This window comes from Hylobates moloch, unplaced genomic scaffold (assembly GCF_009828535.3).
Source record: "Hylobates moloch isolate HMO894 unplaced genomic scaffold, HMol_V3 SCAFFOLD_9, whole genome shotgun sequence".
NCBI lineage: Eukaryota > Metazoa > Chordata > Mammalia > Primates > Hylobatidae > Hylobates > Hylobates moloch.
The window spans coordinates 31,817,042-31,835,807 of record NW_026652284.1 but is presented as its reverse complement, the minus strand read 5'-3'; the positions used below and the strand labels follow the sequence as shown (position 1 = coordinate 31,835,807).

At 38.7% G+C, this 18,766-nt stretch overlaps 1 protein-coding gene across 1 annotated transcript in view; it reads left to right on the top strand.

Annotated features, from left to right (window-relative positions):
* The window catches only part of CUNH8orf34 (chromosome unknown C8orf34 homolog), a 486,993-nt gene that overhangs the window by 142,821 nt on the left and 325,406 nt on the right, over positions 1-18,766 (top strand). Inside the window, 1 exon segment of the mRNA XM_032759605.2 lies at positions 11,752-11,780. Within this exon segment, the coding sequence (XP_032615496.2) occupies positions 11,752-11,780 (29 nt within the window).

The window sequence follows — 18,766 nt, the reverse complement described above, 5'->3', positions numbered from 1 at the left end:
AGCGGAGACAGGTTTGGAAATCATAGTTTCAAAGTCTTGTACAAAGTACTTTAAAAGAGCTGAGGAGGCACAGAAGAATCTCCAAAGGGGTTTAGGGACAACTTGATAGAAAAGTTATCCAGATCAAATTTGGAGGTATCCAAAGGTCAAAGTACAGTAGGAGGAGAGTCAAGATGTGTCATGGAGAAGGATATTCCTGGAAGAGAGAAGCATGTGTGTAAGGACGTATTTCAAAGAAAGAGGAAGTTTTATCATTGAAAAGGCCACAAGGATGACTGAATAATAAAAACAAGAGTTTCATTGCTGATACCAGTTTGCAAACCAGTAAGAGATAGTTTCTGGTGTGAACTAAAAGTGCTCTTTTTGAAGAGGGAAAGGGCGAGTTGGGTTTTATGCCTTACAGGGTCTGTATTACAAAGATGTCATACATATTCGGTAGATTTGGGGGAAAACCATACATATTTATGTGGGAAGTTGAGTACATGCACAATGGGCAAACATATATGTAACATACATCCTATGTTCACTTTAGGGTGTGGTTTTAGCATTAAAATGAAGTGGAATATCACTATGTCAAAAGGTGAATCATAGGATATAAAGACAGTTTATGCACAGTCTCTATAAGTTGGCTGAAACTGGCTTAAAGTCTGCAGTTGCTTATCATGAAAGAATGTTTGTAAGGCTGGTCCTGTTACTTTAGTGGTCTGGGTTGTAATTCAGAGTTAGGGAGGGAGTATGATAGTTTTCCTGATAGCTCTTATTGCTAGAGAGTCTAGCAAGTGTATGGATTTTCTTGTAGCCATAGGAATTTAGGACATTGCCATGTCAGCTGGGCTTTGAAATCTCAACCCCTAGGTAACCTTTGTTTCCTTAACCTTGAGGTCCATCCTAGTTGATAAAGGGGTGTCTGTTTTGATGTCTCAGATCACATGTCATATTGTTGGTGCATGAAGGATGAGGCAAATAATAAAGGGAATGAAGCTAGAAGTCTGGGTTACAGAGAAGTCAGGAATCAGGGGTAGGGACTTCTATGCTACAGGAATCTTGTCAGTAGATTATGATCCTAAGCAAGTTTGCATTTTTATTGTACCAATCACTCTCGGAGGCAACATGGGGACAGAGTTGATATGGCTCATGCCTGGAGGCAAGGACAGAAATGAATAGAGCCTGAAACAAAGCAGAGACTCCTCATGGAGAACCTCTGCAAGAGCAGTGCAAAAAGGAAATGTAGGGTTGGAGCCTCCACACATGGTTCCCACTGGAGCACTGCCTAGTGGCACTATGAGAAGAAGGCCACCATCCTTCAGATCCCAGAATGGTAGATCTACTGACAGCTTGAACTGTGCTCCTGGAAAAGCCACAGACACTCAATGCCAGCCATGAAGGAGGGATGCCTGAGGCTGTGGGAGCCAACCCTGCATTTCCCCTTTGCACTGCCCTAGCAGAGGCTCTCCACGAGGGCTCCACCCGTGTAGCAGACTTCTGCCTGGACATTCAGGCATTTCCATACATCCTCTGAAATCTAGGTGGAGTTTCCCAAACTTCAATTCTTGACTTCTGTGCACCCACAGGCCCAACACCACATGGAAGCCACCAAGACTTGGGGCTTGCACCCTCTGAAGCAACAGCCTTTGGTCCCTTGTAGCCACCACTGGAGCTGAAGCGGCTGGGATGCAGGATGCCATGTCCTGAGGCTGCACAGAGCAGCAGGGGCCATGAGCCTGGCCCAGGAAACCATTTTTCCTTCTAGGTCGCTGGGTCTTTGATGGGAGGGGCTGCCATGAATACCTCTGACATGCCCTGGAGACATTTTCCACATTGTTTTGGCAAATAACATTCAGCTCCTTGTTACTTATGCAAATTTCTGCAGCTGATTTGAATTTCTTCCCAGAAAATGGGGTTTTCTTTTCTGCCATATAGTCAGCCTGCAAAATTTTCAAACTTTTATGCTCTGCTTCCCTTTTAAACATAAGTTTCAATTTCAGATCATCTCTCTCAAGTTCAAAGATCCACAGATCTGCCCTAGAGATGCCACCAATCTCTTTACTAAAGCATAGCAAGAGTGACCTTTGCTCCAGTTCCCAGTTGCTCAAGGTTCTCATCTCCATCTGAGACCACCTCAGCCTGGACTTCATTGTCCATATCACTATCAGCATTTTAGTCAAAACCATTCAACAAGTCTCTAGGAATTTCCAAACTTTCCCACATCTTCCTGTCTTCTTCTGAGCCCTCCAAACTGTTCCAACCTCTGCCTGTTACCCAGTTTCAAAGTCACTTCCACATTTTCAAGTATCTTTATAGCAGTGCCCCAAACTCCCAGTATCAATTTGCTGTTAGTCTGTTTTCACACTGCTATAAAGAAATGCCTGAGATGGGGTAATTTATAAAAGAAAGTGGTTTAATTGATTCACAGTCCCACATGGCTGAGGAGGCCTCAGGAAACTTACAATTATGGCAGAAGGAGAAGCAGGCACCTTCTTCACAAGATGACAGGAGAGAGAATGAAAGTGAAGGGGGATGAGCCTCTTACAAAACGGTCAGATCTTGTGAGAACTCATTATCATGAGAACAGCATGTGGAACACTGCCCCCATGATCCAATCACCTCCCTTTGCCAACATATAAGGATTACAGGTTTCTCCCTCAACAAGTGGAAATTACAATTTGAGATGAGATTTGGTTGGGGACACAGAGCCAAACCATATCATATGCATACAATATTATTTGAAAGAACACTGAATAAGCTACTGTCATTAGTTGTCTGTGAGTGGGGGCTTATTTTATTTTTCCCTATTTTTTAAATGCTAAACATGTCTTGATTTGATAAAATGAAATATAAAGGGTGTATATTTGCAATAGAAGAGAAAAGATGCAATTTGACTTGATAATCAGGATGTGTATAGCTACTTTATAAAGAATAATTTTCAGAATAATTAAAGAATAATTTTTAGAGACTACTGGAAGCAGAAGCTGGTATGCAGTAGATGGAAGAAGGAATGGACAGCAATGAAGAGAGATGAGGAGTAGAGAAAGGAGGAGTACATCCTACACAAAGTTATGATGGAAGAGAAGATGTGAAAGAGGGCAGCAATTAGTGGGGAAATTTGGAATTTTTTGGTCATTTTGGTCTGGTTTCCTTTAGTTTCTTCTGTGCATGTATGAGAGAGAAACAGAGAAACAGTGAGAGAGAGAGAGAGAGAGAAAGCGACAAAGAGAGAGAGAATATGTATGTGTCTGTGTGTACATTTAATGGTTTTTAGGGTATTAGCAGAAACCAAGATAAAGAACTTGCAGATTCAGGAGAGGGAGAGAAGATAATAGATGGAGCAAATACCAGAGATGGAGGTTGGGGATGGAGCCAAGAAAACATGGATGTAAGTGCACTTTGTCCTCTGAGACTGAAGAGAACAGCATCCATGGCTTTTTGAGGGGGAGGAAGGGTCAGGAAGTCCAGGAAGTTCAAATCGTATAGTTTTCAAGTTTTCAGGATATTAAACTTTGAGGTCCTACAGAGTAAGAAGGAGGAAGAGATGGGTAGAGGGGCCTAATGAAAACCAACACCATTTGAAACTATTCTTGGAGAAATGAATGCACTGGGTAATCAAGGATGAAAATTGGTATGTGCTTCTAGAGCAGGGTTCAGCAAACTCTCGCCCATGGGCCAAATCTAACCTGTGGCCTGTTTTTGTGGCTCATGTTCTAAGCATGATTTTTACATTTTAAAAGAGTTATTTATAAAGCAAGAACAAGAATGTATGAGTATGATATGATCTATATCTAGAATATTTACTATTTAGCCCATAACAGAAAATGTTTTCAACTTTTGTTCTAGGATAACCAATTAATATGATTTGGCTATGTCCTCAGCAAAATCTCCACTTGAATTATATCTCCCAGAATTCCCACATGTTGTGGGAGGGACCCAGGGGGAGGTAATGGAATCACGGGGGCCAGCTTTTCCTGTGCTATTGTCATGCTAGTGAATAAGTCTCACAAGATCTGATGGGTTTATCAGGGGGTTCTGCTTTTGGTTCTTCCTCATTTTCTCTTGCCTCTACCATATAAGAAGTGTCTTTCACCTCCTGCCATGGTTTTGAGGCCTCCCCAGTCATGTGGAGCTGTAAATCCAATTAAACCTCTTTTTGTTCCCAGTTTTGGGTATGTCTTTATCAGCAGCGTGAAAACTAATACAGCAAATTATTACTGAGAGTGGGGTGTTGCCGAAAAGATACCTGAAAATGTGGAAGCAACTTTGGAACTGGGTAACACGTAGAGGTTGGAACAATTTGGAGTCCTCAGAAGAAGACAGGAAAATGTGTGAAAATTTGAAATTTCCTAGAAACTTGTTGAATGGCTTTGACAAAAATACCGGTAGTGATATGAACAATAAGGTCCAGACTGAGGTGGTCTCAGATGGAGATGAGGAACTTTTTGGGAACTGGAGCAGAGGTGACTCTCGTTATATTTTAGCAAAGAGACTGGCAGCATTTTATCCCTGCCCTAGAGATTTGTGGAACTTTGAACTTGAGAAAGATGATTTAGTGTATCTGGCAGAAGAAATTTCTAAGCAGCAAAGCATTCAAGAGGTGACTTGAGTACTGTTAAAGGCATTCTGTTTTATAAGGGGAGCAGAGCATAACAGTTTGGAAAATTCGCAGCCTGACTTTGCAATAGAAAAGAAAAACCCATTTTCTGGGGAGACATTCAAGCTGGCTGTAGAAATTTGCATAAGTAGCCAGAAGCCTAATGTTAACTGCCAAGACCATGGGCAAAATGTCTCAGGCCATGTCAGAGGCTTTCATGACAGCCCCTCCCATCACAGGCCCAGAGGCCCAGGGGGAAAATGTAATTTCGTGGGCCGGGTCCAGGGTCCCCATGTTGTGTGCATGGGGTGCCCTGTGTCCCAGCCATAGCTGAAAGGGGCCAATGTACAATGTGGGCTGTGGCTTCAGAGGGTATAAGCCCCAAGCCTTGGTAGCTTTCATGTGGTGTTGAGCCTGCAAGTGCACAGAAGTCAAGAACTGAGGTTTGGGAACCTCTGCCTAGATTTTAGAGGATGCATGGAAATGCCCGGATGCCCAGGCAAAGATTGCTTCGGTGGCGGGGCCCTCATGGAGAACCTCTGCTAGGGCAGTGTGGAAGGGAAATGTGGGGTCAGAGCCCCCACACTGAGTCCCTACTGGGGCACCACCTAGTGGAACTGTGAGAAGAGGGTCACCATCCTCCAGACCCCAGAATGGTAGCTCCACCAACAGCTTGCACTGTGTCCGTGGAAAAGCCACAGACACTCAAAGCCAGCCCATGGCAGCAGCCGGGAGAGAGGCATACCCTGCAAAGCCACAGGGGCAGGGCTGCCTAAGACTGTGTGCCCCCACCTCTTGCATCAGCGTGAACTGGATATGAGACCTGGAGTTAAAGAGATCATTTTGGAGCTTTAAAATTTGATTTCCCTGCTGGATTTTGGACTTGCATGGACCCTGTAAGCCCTTTGTTTTGGCCAATTTCTCCCTTTTGGAATGGCTGTATTTAACCAATATCTATACCCCAATACCTGTACCCCCATTGTGTCTAGGAAGTAACTAGCTTGCTTTTGATTTTACAGGCTCATATGTAGAAGGGACTTGCCTTGTCTCAGATAAGACTTTGGACTGTGGAGTTTTGGGTTAATGCTGAAATGAGTTAAGATTTTGGGGGACTGTTGGGAAGGCATGATTTGTTTTGAAATGTGAGGACATGAGATTTGGAGGGGCCAGGGAAGGAATGATACGGATTGGCTGTGTCCCCACCCAAATCTCAACTTGAATTGTATCTTCCAGAATTCCCACGTGTTGTGGGAGGAACCCAGGGGGAGGTAATTGAATCATGGGGACCAGATTATCCTGTGCTATTCTTATGCTAGTGAATAAGTCTCATGAGATCTAATAGGTTTATCAGGGGTTTCTGTTTTTGCTTCTTTCTCATTTCCTCTTGCCTCTGCCTTCTAAGTAGTGCCTTTTGTCTCCCACCATGATTCTGGGGCCTCCCCAGGCGTGTGGAACTGTAAGTCCAATTAAACCTCTTTTTGTTCCCAGTTTCAGGTATGTCTTTATCAGCCATGTGAAAACAAACTAATACACCAATTGAGGATTGAATTCCTCAACTTCTAGCAGGAATCCTCTTTGCTCTAAAAGCAATTAGCAGTCTATATAAAGGGGTTTTTTAAAAATTTATTTTAAAATATAAGTAGAGACAAGGTCTCACTCTGTTGCCCAGGCTGGCCTCGAACTCCTGAGTTCAGGTGATCCTCCCACCTCGGCTTCCCAAAGTGTTAAGATTACAGGTATGAGCCACTGTGCCCAGTCTAAAGGGTGTTTTAATTGACTAATTGTCAGAGGTTGTTGATCAGCCATTTATTGATAAGAGTTTTACTTACACGGGTATTTGCTTTAACATTACTCTTTATACTCAGTGGCATGCCAATAAGCTAACTCTGAAAATAAGCCCTGATTTTCAGCATTTGTCAATTTCCATGATGTAAATATTCCCACTATGGCTAATTTCAAGATACCATGTGACATTACTGAATGAGGTGTTGGGAAGGAATGTGGGGAGTTGGTTTTCACAAGCCAGTATGGGCCAGCTCTAGCATAAAACTTATATTTCCAAGTTATATGCTCTATTTTTGTATTTGAATTTTATTTCACAGTTGAAAAAAGCCTTAAAAAAAGAAAGAATTGGGGAGTCTAATTTTCTACATTATAGTACAATTGGCATTTTTTTCCAATAGGGAAGTAGATTTTGGAGAAATAGTACTATTTTTACTATATGAATCGAACCTACTTTTGTGAAATGAATTACACGAAGGTATAGAGAATTTTGAAAAGTTGCTACTTCCATTTCCTATAACTATCACCTAATTCTAACTCTGTGGCTGAGCAGATGCCTCGAAAGATGGAAGTCTTGAAGAAACCTATTGCTCTTATTTCCCTTACAGAAGGCAACTCAAAAAGGAGAATATGAGAACTGTATTTTGAAATAAGTTTCTGATACTAATGTGTTTTGTGCTGTGCTGGTCTATGCAAATGTACCCCCAAAAGTCTGAGGAAGCTGAAAGGCCAAAGAAAGAGGCTGCGAGTTGAATTTAGAAAGAAACATTTAATAGGGACTAATGAACAGAAGCCGTGTGTGTCTCGGGAGGTTGCAAGACAAGGTAAGTCTCTGCACCATTATCTTCCAGACCCAGGGCTTATATACCATAGGGAAAGGGCATACGTGATTTAGAAGGGATATGTAGGACAACTGAAGTACGAGAGCATCAAGGTTGTTTTGACCTAATGGCAGGATTTATGCTAAGTACCTGCTCTTAAACAAGGAATAATGGATAAATGGGAAATCTTAGAGGCATTCCCAGAACTGGGTTGATCAGAAGTCAACATGGCAGATTAGCATCAAAGATGGAGTGCTTTAGCCTGTGCACAGTGAGACCTCTTTGGAGTTGAGAATAAATGGAAAGGCCTCTAAATTAAGTGACACAAATGGAGGCCATCTAGATAGGTTTGCTCCACAGTGAATCAGAAAGTTCTACCTGATTCATGTCTACCTCTGACATGCCTGTGGGAGCCACTGCTTCTTTATCCAGAAGACAAGCTCAGTTTCTGAAAGAACTAATTTTTCCTTTCACTTCCAGGCAGCTCACCCCTACAACTGGACATTATTGCTACCCTAAGCAATGGTTACTTTGTGTATTAGGCCATTCTTGCATTGCTGTAAAGAAATACCTGAGTCTGAGTAATTTATAAGAAAGGAGGTTTAATTGGCTCATGGTTTTGCAGGCTGTACAGGAAGCATAACACTGGCATCTGCCTTTGGGGAGGCCTCTGGAGGCTTACAATCATGGCGCAAGGCCAAGCAGGAACTAGCAGCCAAATGGCGAAAGCAAAAGCAAGAGCAAGGTTGGGGAAGGTGCTACACATTTTCTATACATTTTCAAAGGACCACATCATTGGAGAACTCACTCACTATCATGAGAGCAGCAACAAAGACATGGTGCTGAACCATTCATGAGAAATCCACCCCCGTGATCCAGTCACCTCCTACCAGCCCTCACCTCTAACATTGGGGATTACAATTCAACATGAGATTTGGGCAGGACACAAATTCAAACTATATCACCCTGATAGGATATTTCCTTTAAGCTCTAGTTTGACTTTTATAAGGACCATGTGTTCCAGTGTTCATTAAAAGTCCCACCCTCAAGTCCTGGGCTTTTCTTTCTTACAACATATCTTAGCAACCCACTTCGTTTTCTCTTGCATATTTTCTGTTTTCTGAAGATCCCAGTCTTCATAAACTTAAAAAAGAATCTCAATTTAAAATATGATACTTTTTAAAGTTAATAAAATGCCTAAAAGTTGTTAATGTCTTCTCAGGGAATAGCTGTGGATGTTCTGCTAGACACTGGGAGAGATATCCTGGCTACTCAGTATAAATGGTTCCCATTAGAGCTTCATGCCTCTGTGAAGCATTTCATTAAAATTCTTTCATCTGCTTTTAATCTGTTTAAGCTTTGATTAAAAATGAAATAAGAAGTTAAAAAAATGCCCTAGGCAATTTGACATTGATAATAGAAAGCTGAAAGAATTACAGATAATAGAGTGGAGATTTATTTGGATAATTTCTCAGGCAAAGTCATCAAAATAAGTAAATTTTAAGAAAATATGATAAGTATTTGAACAAAATATGGTCAGACCAAAGAGTTGGCATAATTAAAGGCATAATTCTTTCTCCAAACCAAGTTTTCCATTTAGCTAGTTTGAGTTTTATTCTGGGGTCCATTACTTCTTAGTACTGAAATATATTTTCAAAGCAATGTTTCTCTTCATCTCCATTTTCAACTGCTAAAATTTTCCAGCCCTGAAAAACAGCTCATATGTTTGCTAAAATTGAGAGGAGGTAGCCCATGAGTAATGTGCCAGTTCTGTGTGACACACATTTTGACTATTCACAGGGCTTTTTTACTTACTTCCCAGTTCTTGCTTCTTTCTGAAAAAGTGATATATTGCTGCTATCTTTATGAATAATGGATTCATAAATATGAGGCATAAAAGAAACTTAAAGATCAACTGGTAGCTTTCTAAAAGTTAAATAAGAAAACTCTTTTTGTAGGCCTGAGAGCATGATGCAGGAAGTTAAAAAAAAGTCAAGAGATCGGGCCATGAGCAGTGACTCACCCCTATAATCCCAGCACTTTGGGAGGCGGAGGCAGGCGGATCACGAGGTCAGGAGTTTGAGACCAGCCTGGTCAACATGGTGAAACCCGATCTCTACTAAAAATACAAAAATTAGCTGGGCGTGGTGGCAGGTGCCTGTAATCCTAGCTACTCAGAAGGCTGAGGCAGGAGAATCATTTGAACCTGGGAGGTGGGGGTTGCAGTAAGCCGAGATCCAGCCATTGCACTCCAGCCTAGGAGACAGGGCAAGACTCTGTCTCAAAAAATCAATCAATCAATCAATCAAGAGGTTGAGAGTTTTAAAAATCCCAAATAATTGAATTATGGATTATTTAATTCCAGATATCTAAGCTTTATGACTTTGGGTGAGAAAGAGAATTTTGTTTCATATTATCTATGCTCTCTCTTTTAAAATAGACTAAGCCCTTTAAAATTTTATATGTAAGATATTCAGTCTTAATCTTGAATTCATATTGGAAAGGAACTTTTTTTGTAGAATTATATTACATGTAAATATAAACATTTAAAAGATGTCTGGATTTTTATAAATTGTAATAATGTATTTTAAATCTATAAACTGTGACATAAGCCATTTAGTATCCCATAAATGTCCTATCTTTTCTTAAAATCTGAGTTATTCTAAATGACCATTTGCAATTCTCTATATTTTTTAAGCCCCAAAATTCCACAAATGTATGATTTATATTAGGTCTTCACAAATGTTTATAATTGCCCTCTGAGATCTCTTAGTCTCACGTCTTCCCCTTGACTGTGGTGCTGTCATATCTGAGTTTTCCATCACGGTTCACTCAGCAGTGATACAGCCCGGCTCCAATGCTAGCCCTCCTTAAAGCTTTTTCTCCTTTAACTGTTTGAAGGCACTACCTTCATAATACAGCAAGTCCTTGAATAATTGTTAAGCTTTGGTCACCCAAAATCCCTGAAATGGTAGTTAGACTCTCTTTTAATGTGTGACACATAAAAATTCTTAGTTACCAATGACTTCTACCAAAAAAAAGAAAAAAGAGTTTTATAGAATACTGAAGAATAAGCCCCATATGTACCTGTGTTTCTAGTGTCATCTACAAGGGGATCTACAATGGTGCCACTTAGATGAAGTTGTGTGTACTTTTTCAGCTTTGTGTATAATTGATTCATTAGGTTAGTGGTGTGGGAGATGATATAAGAACTAATGAAATATCATTTACAACCTCCACATCTATACCCGAGGCAGCCAGGGGATCTGAACCCTGTAACATTCTCGTTTTACTCGGGTTCATTATCCTGAGGCTGTTTTCAGGTTCTCTTTTCCAACCCAGCTCATTCTTTCTTGTTCTTTGTAGTCTGCTGAACTTCAGCTTCAATTCCTGTTCTTATTTTCTCCAAGTTCTCCTGGGCTTTAAACTTTAGACCTTTCCTTATCTCTTGGCTCATTCTCTACTGGGGTTTGACACCAACCCCCCTTTGCTCTGTGCCCTGAATCTGAGAGCTGGCCACACCTGCTCCAGCGCCCTGCCACAGTGCTGAAGTTCAGCCCCATTGTTCAAAAGAATAGAATGCAGAGTGAGTTGCGAGGATGATGTCTTTAGTCTGACAAGTTGAGAATGAAATGCCCACAAGAATTCAACAATTAGCTCAGGAAGAAAGTCTGTGCTGGCAGTAAAGATGTGCCATACAGAGAAATAAAAATATCAAAGGTATGGGGTAGATTATCAAGAGAAGTATATCAAATAAGAAGAAAAGACAGCTCAGCAAAGAGCTCTTGCCATTTCAAGAAAGGACTCCTATCTCTGCAAAAAAGAGGATTCCTGTGAAGGAGACAAAGGAGAACAGAAAAGAGAGGATAGCGTTTCAATAAAGTGGAATTGATAGTGTATCATCACAGAGAAATAAATTAAGGACTAAACTTTTTACATTGCTGACTTAGAATTTTGGAGAAAGGATAAAGACAGAAATTATACTGATGTGCAGTGAGAAATATGTGGACGGTGGCGAAGGAACTTGTGAGGAGGAATCATTTATGCATTGGCTCAAGGAGCTGTCAATCTGAGGGACTATGGGAAAATTCCTTAAAATTTCTTGTCTATTTCCTCATGCACAAACTAAAGACATTAGAATTAGTCATCTTGGACCACCATTCTGCCTTAATATCTAATTATTCTGGGAATCTAAATACTTAACAAGAAGCAAAATAGTAACAGGCTAAGTTATACTTTATTGTCATCATAACATGAAAATGATATCTATACAATCACATTCGCAAGTTTGTTCTGCCTTTTACAACCTACAAGGAATATGGCACTGCTTTGTTTTTGTTGCATCATTTGCATTGCTTCAGCAGTTCATGGCTGTCATAATTGACTTAAATTCCTAATTTGTTTTCATTGGTAAAAAGATGTGCCCCATTATTTTGAAGCACTAATAAAAAGAAAAAAAATAGAATAGGAAATGCACTACTTTTACAAATAGAAAGTTTGTTTTGAACATTAGGTTACTAAAGATTGCTTCTAAAACTATTTTTATAAATCTCTTTTAAATCCTAGGTATTGCGATTTCAGATGAACTCGATAAGGTAAGTTGAACTATACATCTGGTGAAAAGAAAATGTAGAACTTACCTTTTATTCCACTGTCTCCATATAAATAAATTTTCTGAAACATATAAAATGTTCAAATGTAATTTATTTGGTGCTAACATTTTAAAACTTTGAAAATTATATGCATATGGTTTTATGAAAGCTATTCCGTTAAATATATCATTAAATATATATCACCTACTCTTTTGAGTCAAGGCCTTTAGAATTTGGTTAGAGAAAATGGAATCACTATAATCACTGAATCACTATATTGCAAAATAAAAACTCATGACACTATATTATGTAAATTATTTTATTCCACTTGTATCTAGATGATAATGATATGGAAAACATCGTATTTTCTGCTAGTTCCTCTTTGGAAACCTTACCAATAAAGCTTTTTGTTTGTTTATTTTAATTTTCCAAGATGCCAAGAGACTATGATGGTGCTTTGAAGTGGGATAGTAGTTGTGATGGTGGTGAGAAGTGGTGTAATTAGGAATATATTTCTACAGTTGTGTCACTGGAACTTGCTAATGGATTGGATGTGGGAAATTGCAGAACAAATCAGTCAATGATGGATTGCTAGGTTTGGGAGATGAGCAACTAGGTTAATTGTGGTACTACTTACTAAAATTAGAAAAACTAGGAAAAAATCAAACTTGTCAGATTTGGATAACATCAAGAGTTCTCATTTAGATTGTTTATTTTGAATTGCCTATTAAACATGTTTATATGATTTGTTGCTTATGAGAGAGATTTGATTTATAACTAAACATATTCTCATTTTTCTAGTCTCAAAAGCCCTTTACATTGTTAAAAATTAGAGAGGACCCCAAAGAGCCTTGATTTATATAGAATATATCTATCAATATTAAATTCTTGTGTGGATAATATATTGATATTAGATATCTAAATGTTAAAAATTTAAACTGATAACAAATTTACGTTTTTTTTAAAAATAGCAATGATTAAACCATTACCTTAACACAAATAACAGTTTTAGGAAAAATACTTTTATTTTCTAAAACAAGATGTTAGTAAGAAAGTTGCATTGTTTACATTTTGAAAATCTCTTTAATGTATGGCTTAATTAAAAACTGCTACATTTTCATATCTGCTTCTGCATTCAATCTGTTGTGATATGTTGTTTTGGCTGAAAAAATCTCTAACATCAGATGTGTAGCTGGAAAGATAGACGCACGTAGAAATAGCCATCATCAATATTTGGTGAACACTGCTCTAGAAATCTTTTGAGACAGAAAATATATTGAAATTTGGCTTGGGGGATAGATATATATATAAAAAATGATAGAAAGTATTGTACAGGTTGCATACACCTTATCCAAAATATTTGGGGCAAGGAGTGTTTTGAATTTCAGGTGGTTTTTTGGATTTTGAAACACTCATATATACACAAAGAGATATCATGGGGCTGGGACCAAAGTCTAAAACAAAATTCATTTGTGTTTCATATACATCTTATACACATCACCTGGAGATAATTTTATGCAATATTCTTAGTAATTTTGTGCATGAAACAAACTCTTGACTGGGTTTTCACTGTGACTCATCACACGAGGTCAAATATAAAATGCTCTACTTGTGACGTCATGTCGATGCTCAAAAAGTTTCAGATTTTGGAGCATTTCAGATTTTCAAAGTAGGAATGCTCAACCTCTACAAAAAATAGTATATAAACCCTGACATTTTAAAACAATAAGCTACTCTGTAATAATTGTATTATTTTTAAAAAACCATAAAGCTAGTATTCTACTCCAAATATAATACAACACCTTTTGGATTTTGTACCAGAAGAATTTATTTCTGACTCACTAAAAAAAATATATAATTCATGAATATATTCTTAAATATCTATTTCCTTTAATAAACCATTACAATATTTTAGAATTAGTTTCATCATCATCTGTACCAACTCCAGGCAGAACTCCATGTTAAGCATACTCAATGGCACGTGCATAAGTGGTAGGCATGGCTTTCCGGCCTTGTTCTGCTTTTCTAGTCCCCCTCTGTGTGCCTGTCATTGTCTCACCCCAGATGGTCTCCTTCTTATGCCATGAGTTTCCTTACAGTTTGCAGAAATGTAATAATTCCTCCTCTTGCAGTTATGGTCTATGTTCATTTTAAGTACAAAGATATAACCATCACCATTTCTAGGTTCATTTGCTCCTTCTAATACATTCTGCAAAACCTTGGCTGCCTGAGCCATAAATTAGCTTGTATACGGTTGTTACTGTGCTTGGCTCTTGTCCTTCTCTTTTTTTCTGAGCTCTGACTTGCAGCGGCTTTGGTGTCCACACTTTTGTTGATGAGCTAAAGAATTTTAACTGTTCTTGGAACTGAAACAGATATAACCCTCACACAATAAATTATGGATGTCCTGACACCCAGTTAAGTGTCAGCCTCAGGACATGGCCTTCTCTTTCACACCCTCTCTCTTCCCAGCACTAGCTCAGGGGAATATCCACTTAACTAAATTGTATGACACTGTTGATTTTCATTTACTTACCTAATATTCCTATTTTTTGAAGACTTTGTGGAAACTGCTGAATTTTATTGCACATTTATTATTTTTCATTTTTATTGAGGAAGATGCCAAAAGTTGTCACAAATAACTTTTCATTTAAAAAAAAAACATTTCAGTGCAAAAAAAAAAAAAAAACATTGACCCCACTTCGCATCTGATTTTTGAGTGCCAGATAACAGAAAGGAGTCACAGGCTTCTAGAGCCATTGCCACCATTCTTTGCCTGTCTGGCAGTCACCCTTGGAGGAGTGGGAGAGCCTGTCCCATAGCACCCTCTGGTGACCATGAAGCTCACAGTCCTGAATTTTCCTGAATAAGAAAAAGGAAATCTCAGGGAGACAGCCACTGAAAAACAGCCAATCAGAATGGTTTGCAGTTAGTATTCACCTGGTACCTATGTCTTTAATGTAATAGTAAATACAGCTTCTTCCTTTTACTCTTCCCTTAACAATTTTGGGGATTCGCTAAATATGTTTTTCCCAACCTTTATAAAATGTGGATTTTTTAAACCATCATTTTCTAATTCAGTTATAATTTCATTGAAATAATTTTTTATGGCCTTTTACATTACTTTGTGAACTCTGAAAAAGGTAATAAGGATCATTAATTCTATTTAAAATAAAGAAATAAAATGAAACAGAGGTTGTTATTTTTTAAGCTTTTTTTTTTTAAAGTTGTGGGAATTCCATCATTTCCTTAGTCACTAACATTTTTCTTTCTCTTCGATGACTACTGTATTGGCTTTCTATTGCTGCTGTGACAGCTTAAAGCAACACAAATTTATTATCTTACAGCTCTGTCGTTTCAAAGTTGAACATGAGTTTCCCTGAGCTAAACAAAGTCAAGGTGTAATCAGGGCTGCCTTCCTTCCATTCCAGGGGAAATCTGTTTCCTCATCTTTTCCAGCTTCTAGGGCTGCCTGTATTCCTTTAGTGCATGGCCCCCTTGTTATGCCTTTAAACCCAGCAACATCTCTTCTGTCTCTAACTTCAGCCAGGAACAACTCTCCCTATTTATGGAATCATGTTAGGTTGAGGCCACCTGGCTAATGCAGATAATCTCTTCATCTCAAGATCTTTAATCATGCAAAGTCCCTTTGCATATTTATGCAAATGTAATTATGTAACTAATTACATATAGAAATGTAAATATTCATTCATTTGTAATGGAACATATTCACAGGTTTCGGGTATCGGGACATGAACATCTCTGGGAAGTCATCATTCTGCCCACACAGCCACTATCCAAGTTCAAATGGTAGTACCTTTTATATCTGTATGTGGTTCTTCAAGGTCCCATGATTCCAATTCATCCTTCAAAATGCCACATAGTAGACATGGTTGGTGCCTGCCCAGTTTCCCTCCACTAGGGCGGTGTGACCTATCCTTCAGCTGCTATGAGTGTTGGGTGTTTACACACTTCTTTCCTGGTCTTCTCCTGGCTCCCTCATTCTTTTATAGGTTTCACTTGAGGGAACTCCTCAATAAATCACTTTCTCAGCATCTCATTCTAGGGAAACCTACCTAAGACATGCCACAAGAAGATTCTTTCTAAAGCAAAATCTTGTTGAAATTTTTTTCTTGACTCTCTGATATCTACTAAATTAAGCCCAAATTTCTTTTTTAGCCATTTTCCTCTTATTTATTTTATTTTTAATGGAGACAGGGTTTCACTTTGTCACCCAGGCTGGTGTGCAGAGCTGCGATCATAGCTCACTGCAATCTCGATCTCCTGGGCTCAAACGACCCTCCTACCTCAGCCTCTTGAGTACCTGGGACTACAAATGTGTGCCACCATGCCCGGCTGATTTTGTAATTTTTTTAGAGACAGGGTCTTACTGTGTTGCTCAAGCTTGTCTCAAACTCCTGGCCTTAAGCATTCCTTCCTTCTCAGGCTCCCAAGGGATTTTGTGCATGAGCCACCATGCCAGGCTCAAGTCCAAATTTCTAAGACTAGAATTAACAGTCTCCATGTTGTGGCTCCCATCTGTCTCTTATGCTTGATTTCCTTCTTTTTTCCATCCAAACTGTATTGTACTCAACAAGAAATAGGGTAAAGTAGCCAGAAGACAGTACTTCTAGGTCATAGTTTTATTTATTTTCACTTTTTTGTTCATGTCATTCCCTTTTCTTTCTCTGGCTGTGATCCCTCCTTCAAGTTCCATCCTCCCGAGTCAGCCGTGCAGAAAGTGAGCTCACCCGCCGGGATCCTTTAGCGAGCACAGTGACTGCATCACAAATGACACAGTTTGTGTTCACTGCTTCAAGAAGTGGCCTAGTGTTCTGAAAAAATCCACAGAAAGGCCTTGGATTGAATCTTGGCACCTGCCATTTACTAACTGCATGGCCTTCAGGAAGTTACTTCCAGATGCGGAAATTTAGTTACCTTCTCTGTAAATTGTAGCTGGTTTTAGTGACTATTAAAACTAACGTTAATTTCCCATGGAAAGTAATTTAAACTAAAATATTCACAATATAAAATATTTCCAAGAAGTATATGGGAAAACATTTCAAAGGGAAGAGAATGGAGGATCACTATAACCTCCTGCTGAAAAAGATGCTGTATAATGTAGGCATTGATCCCCTCAAAATATCATTACACTTCTGTACATCAAAGGACATAACACTCACAAATTACACATCTGATAAGAAGTTAATATCCAGAATATATGAATAACTCCTATAACTCAACAACAAAAACTAATTACTCAAAAATTGGCAAAGGACTTGAGTAGACATTTCTCCAAAGATAATGTACAGATGACCAACAAGCATCTGAAAAGATGCTCCGTATCACTAATCACCAGAGGGAAAAAACACAATGAGATACGCTCTGAGACCCATTAGGATGGCCACTATCAGAAAACAAACAAACAAAATGAAAAAATAGCAAGTGTTGGTGAGGATATGGAGAAAGTGGGATTTTGTGCACTATTTGTGGGAATGTAAAATGGTGCAGCTACTATGGAAAATAGTATAGCAGTTCCTTAAAAAGTTAAAAATAAAATACCATCTGTGATTGTTTGAATGTTTGTGTCTTTCCAAAATTCATAGTGATATGTAATCCCCAATGCAACACTATTAAGAAGCAGAGTTTTTATGAGGCGATTAGGCCGTGAGGGATCCACACTCATAAATGAGATTAGTGCCTTTATGAAAGGGCTTGAGGAAGCCTGTTTGGTTCTTCTGCTTCCTCTCCACCATGTGAACATGCAGCAAGATGGCACCAACTCAGAGACAAAGGGCATGCTCTTACCTTCAGATTCAGACACTAAATCTACTAGCACCTTAATCTGGACTTCCCAGTTTCCAAAATTGTAAAAAATAAATGTATGTTATTTAAACATGACCTAGTTCAAGTTATTTTGTTATAGCAGCAGGAATGAACTAAGATACCATATTATGAAGCCATCCCACTTCTAAGTATATATCCAAAAGAATTAAGAGCAAGATCTATAGGAAATAATGGGACATCCATGTTCAAAGCAGCATTATTCACAATGACCAAGAGGTGAAAGCAACCCAATGTTCACTGACAGATGAATGGATAAACAAAATGCAGTATATACATACAATGGAATAGTGTTCAGCCTTCAGAAAGAAGGAAATAGTGTCCCATGCTACAACATGGATGAACCTTGAGGAACTTATGCTAAGTGAAATAAGCCAGTCATAAAAAGACAAATACTGCGTGATTCTACTTATATGAAGGATTTAGAGTAATCCGACGTACAGAAACAGTGTAACAGTGGTTGTCATGAGCTGAGGGAAAGGGGAAATGGAAAGTTATTGTTTAATGAGCATAGAGTTTCATTTTGCAAGATGAAAGATGTCTGCCCAACATTGGTTTGCACAGAGATTGGCTGCACAACAACGTAAATAAAGTAAACAGTTGAACTGTACACTAAAAATGGTTAAGATGGTGAATTTTATGTTATGATTTTTCCATAACTAAAAAACATAATCTTTTAGGCTGGGCGCCATGGCTCACGCCTGTAATCCCAGCACTTTGAGAGGCCGGGGAGGTAGATTACTTGAGGTCAGGAGTTTGAGACCAGCTTGGCCAACATGGTGAAACTCTGTGTCTACTAAAAATACAAAAAATTAGTCAGGCATGGGGGCAGGTACTTGTAATCCCAGCTACTCGGGAGGCTGAGGCAGGAGAACCCCTTGAACGTGGGAGGCAGAAGTTGCAGTGAGCCCAGATCATGTCACTGCACTCCAGCCTGGTTGACAAAGTGAGACTCCATCTCAAAAAAACTATATATATATATATATTTATTTATATTTGTGTGTGTATATATTTTATATATATAAATAGATATTGATTTGTATATATATTTATAAATATATATTGATTTAAAATAAATCAATATATAAATAAATATATATATTTATAAATAATTTATTTTTAAATATATTTATTTATTTATTTAT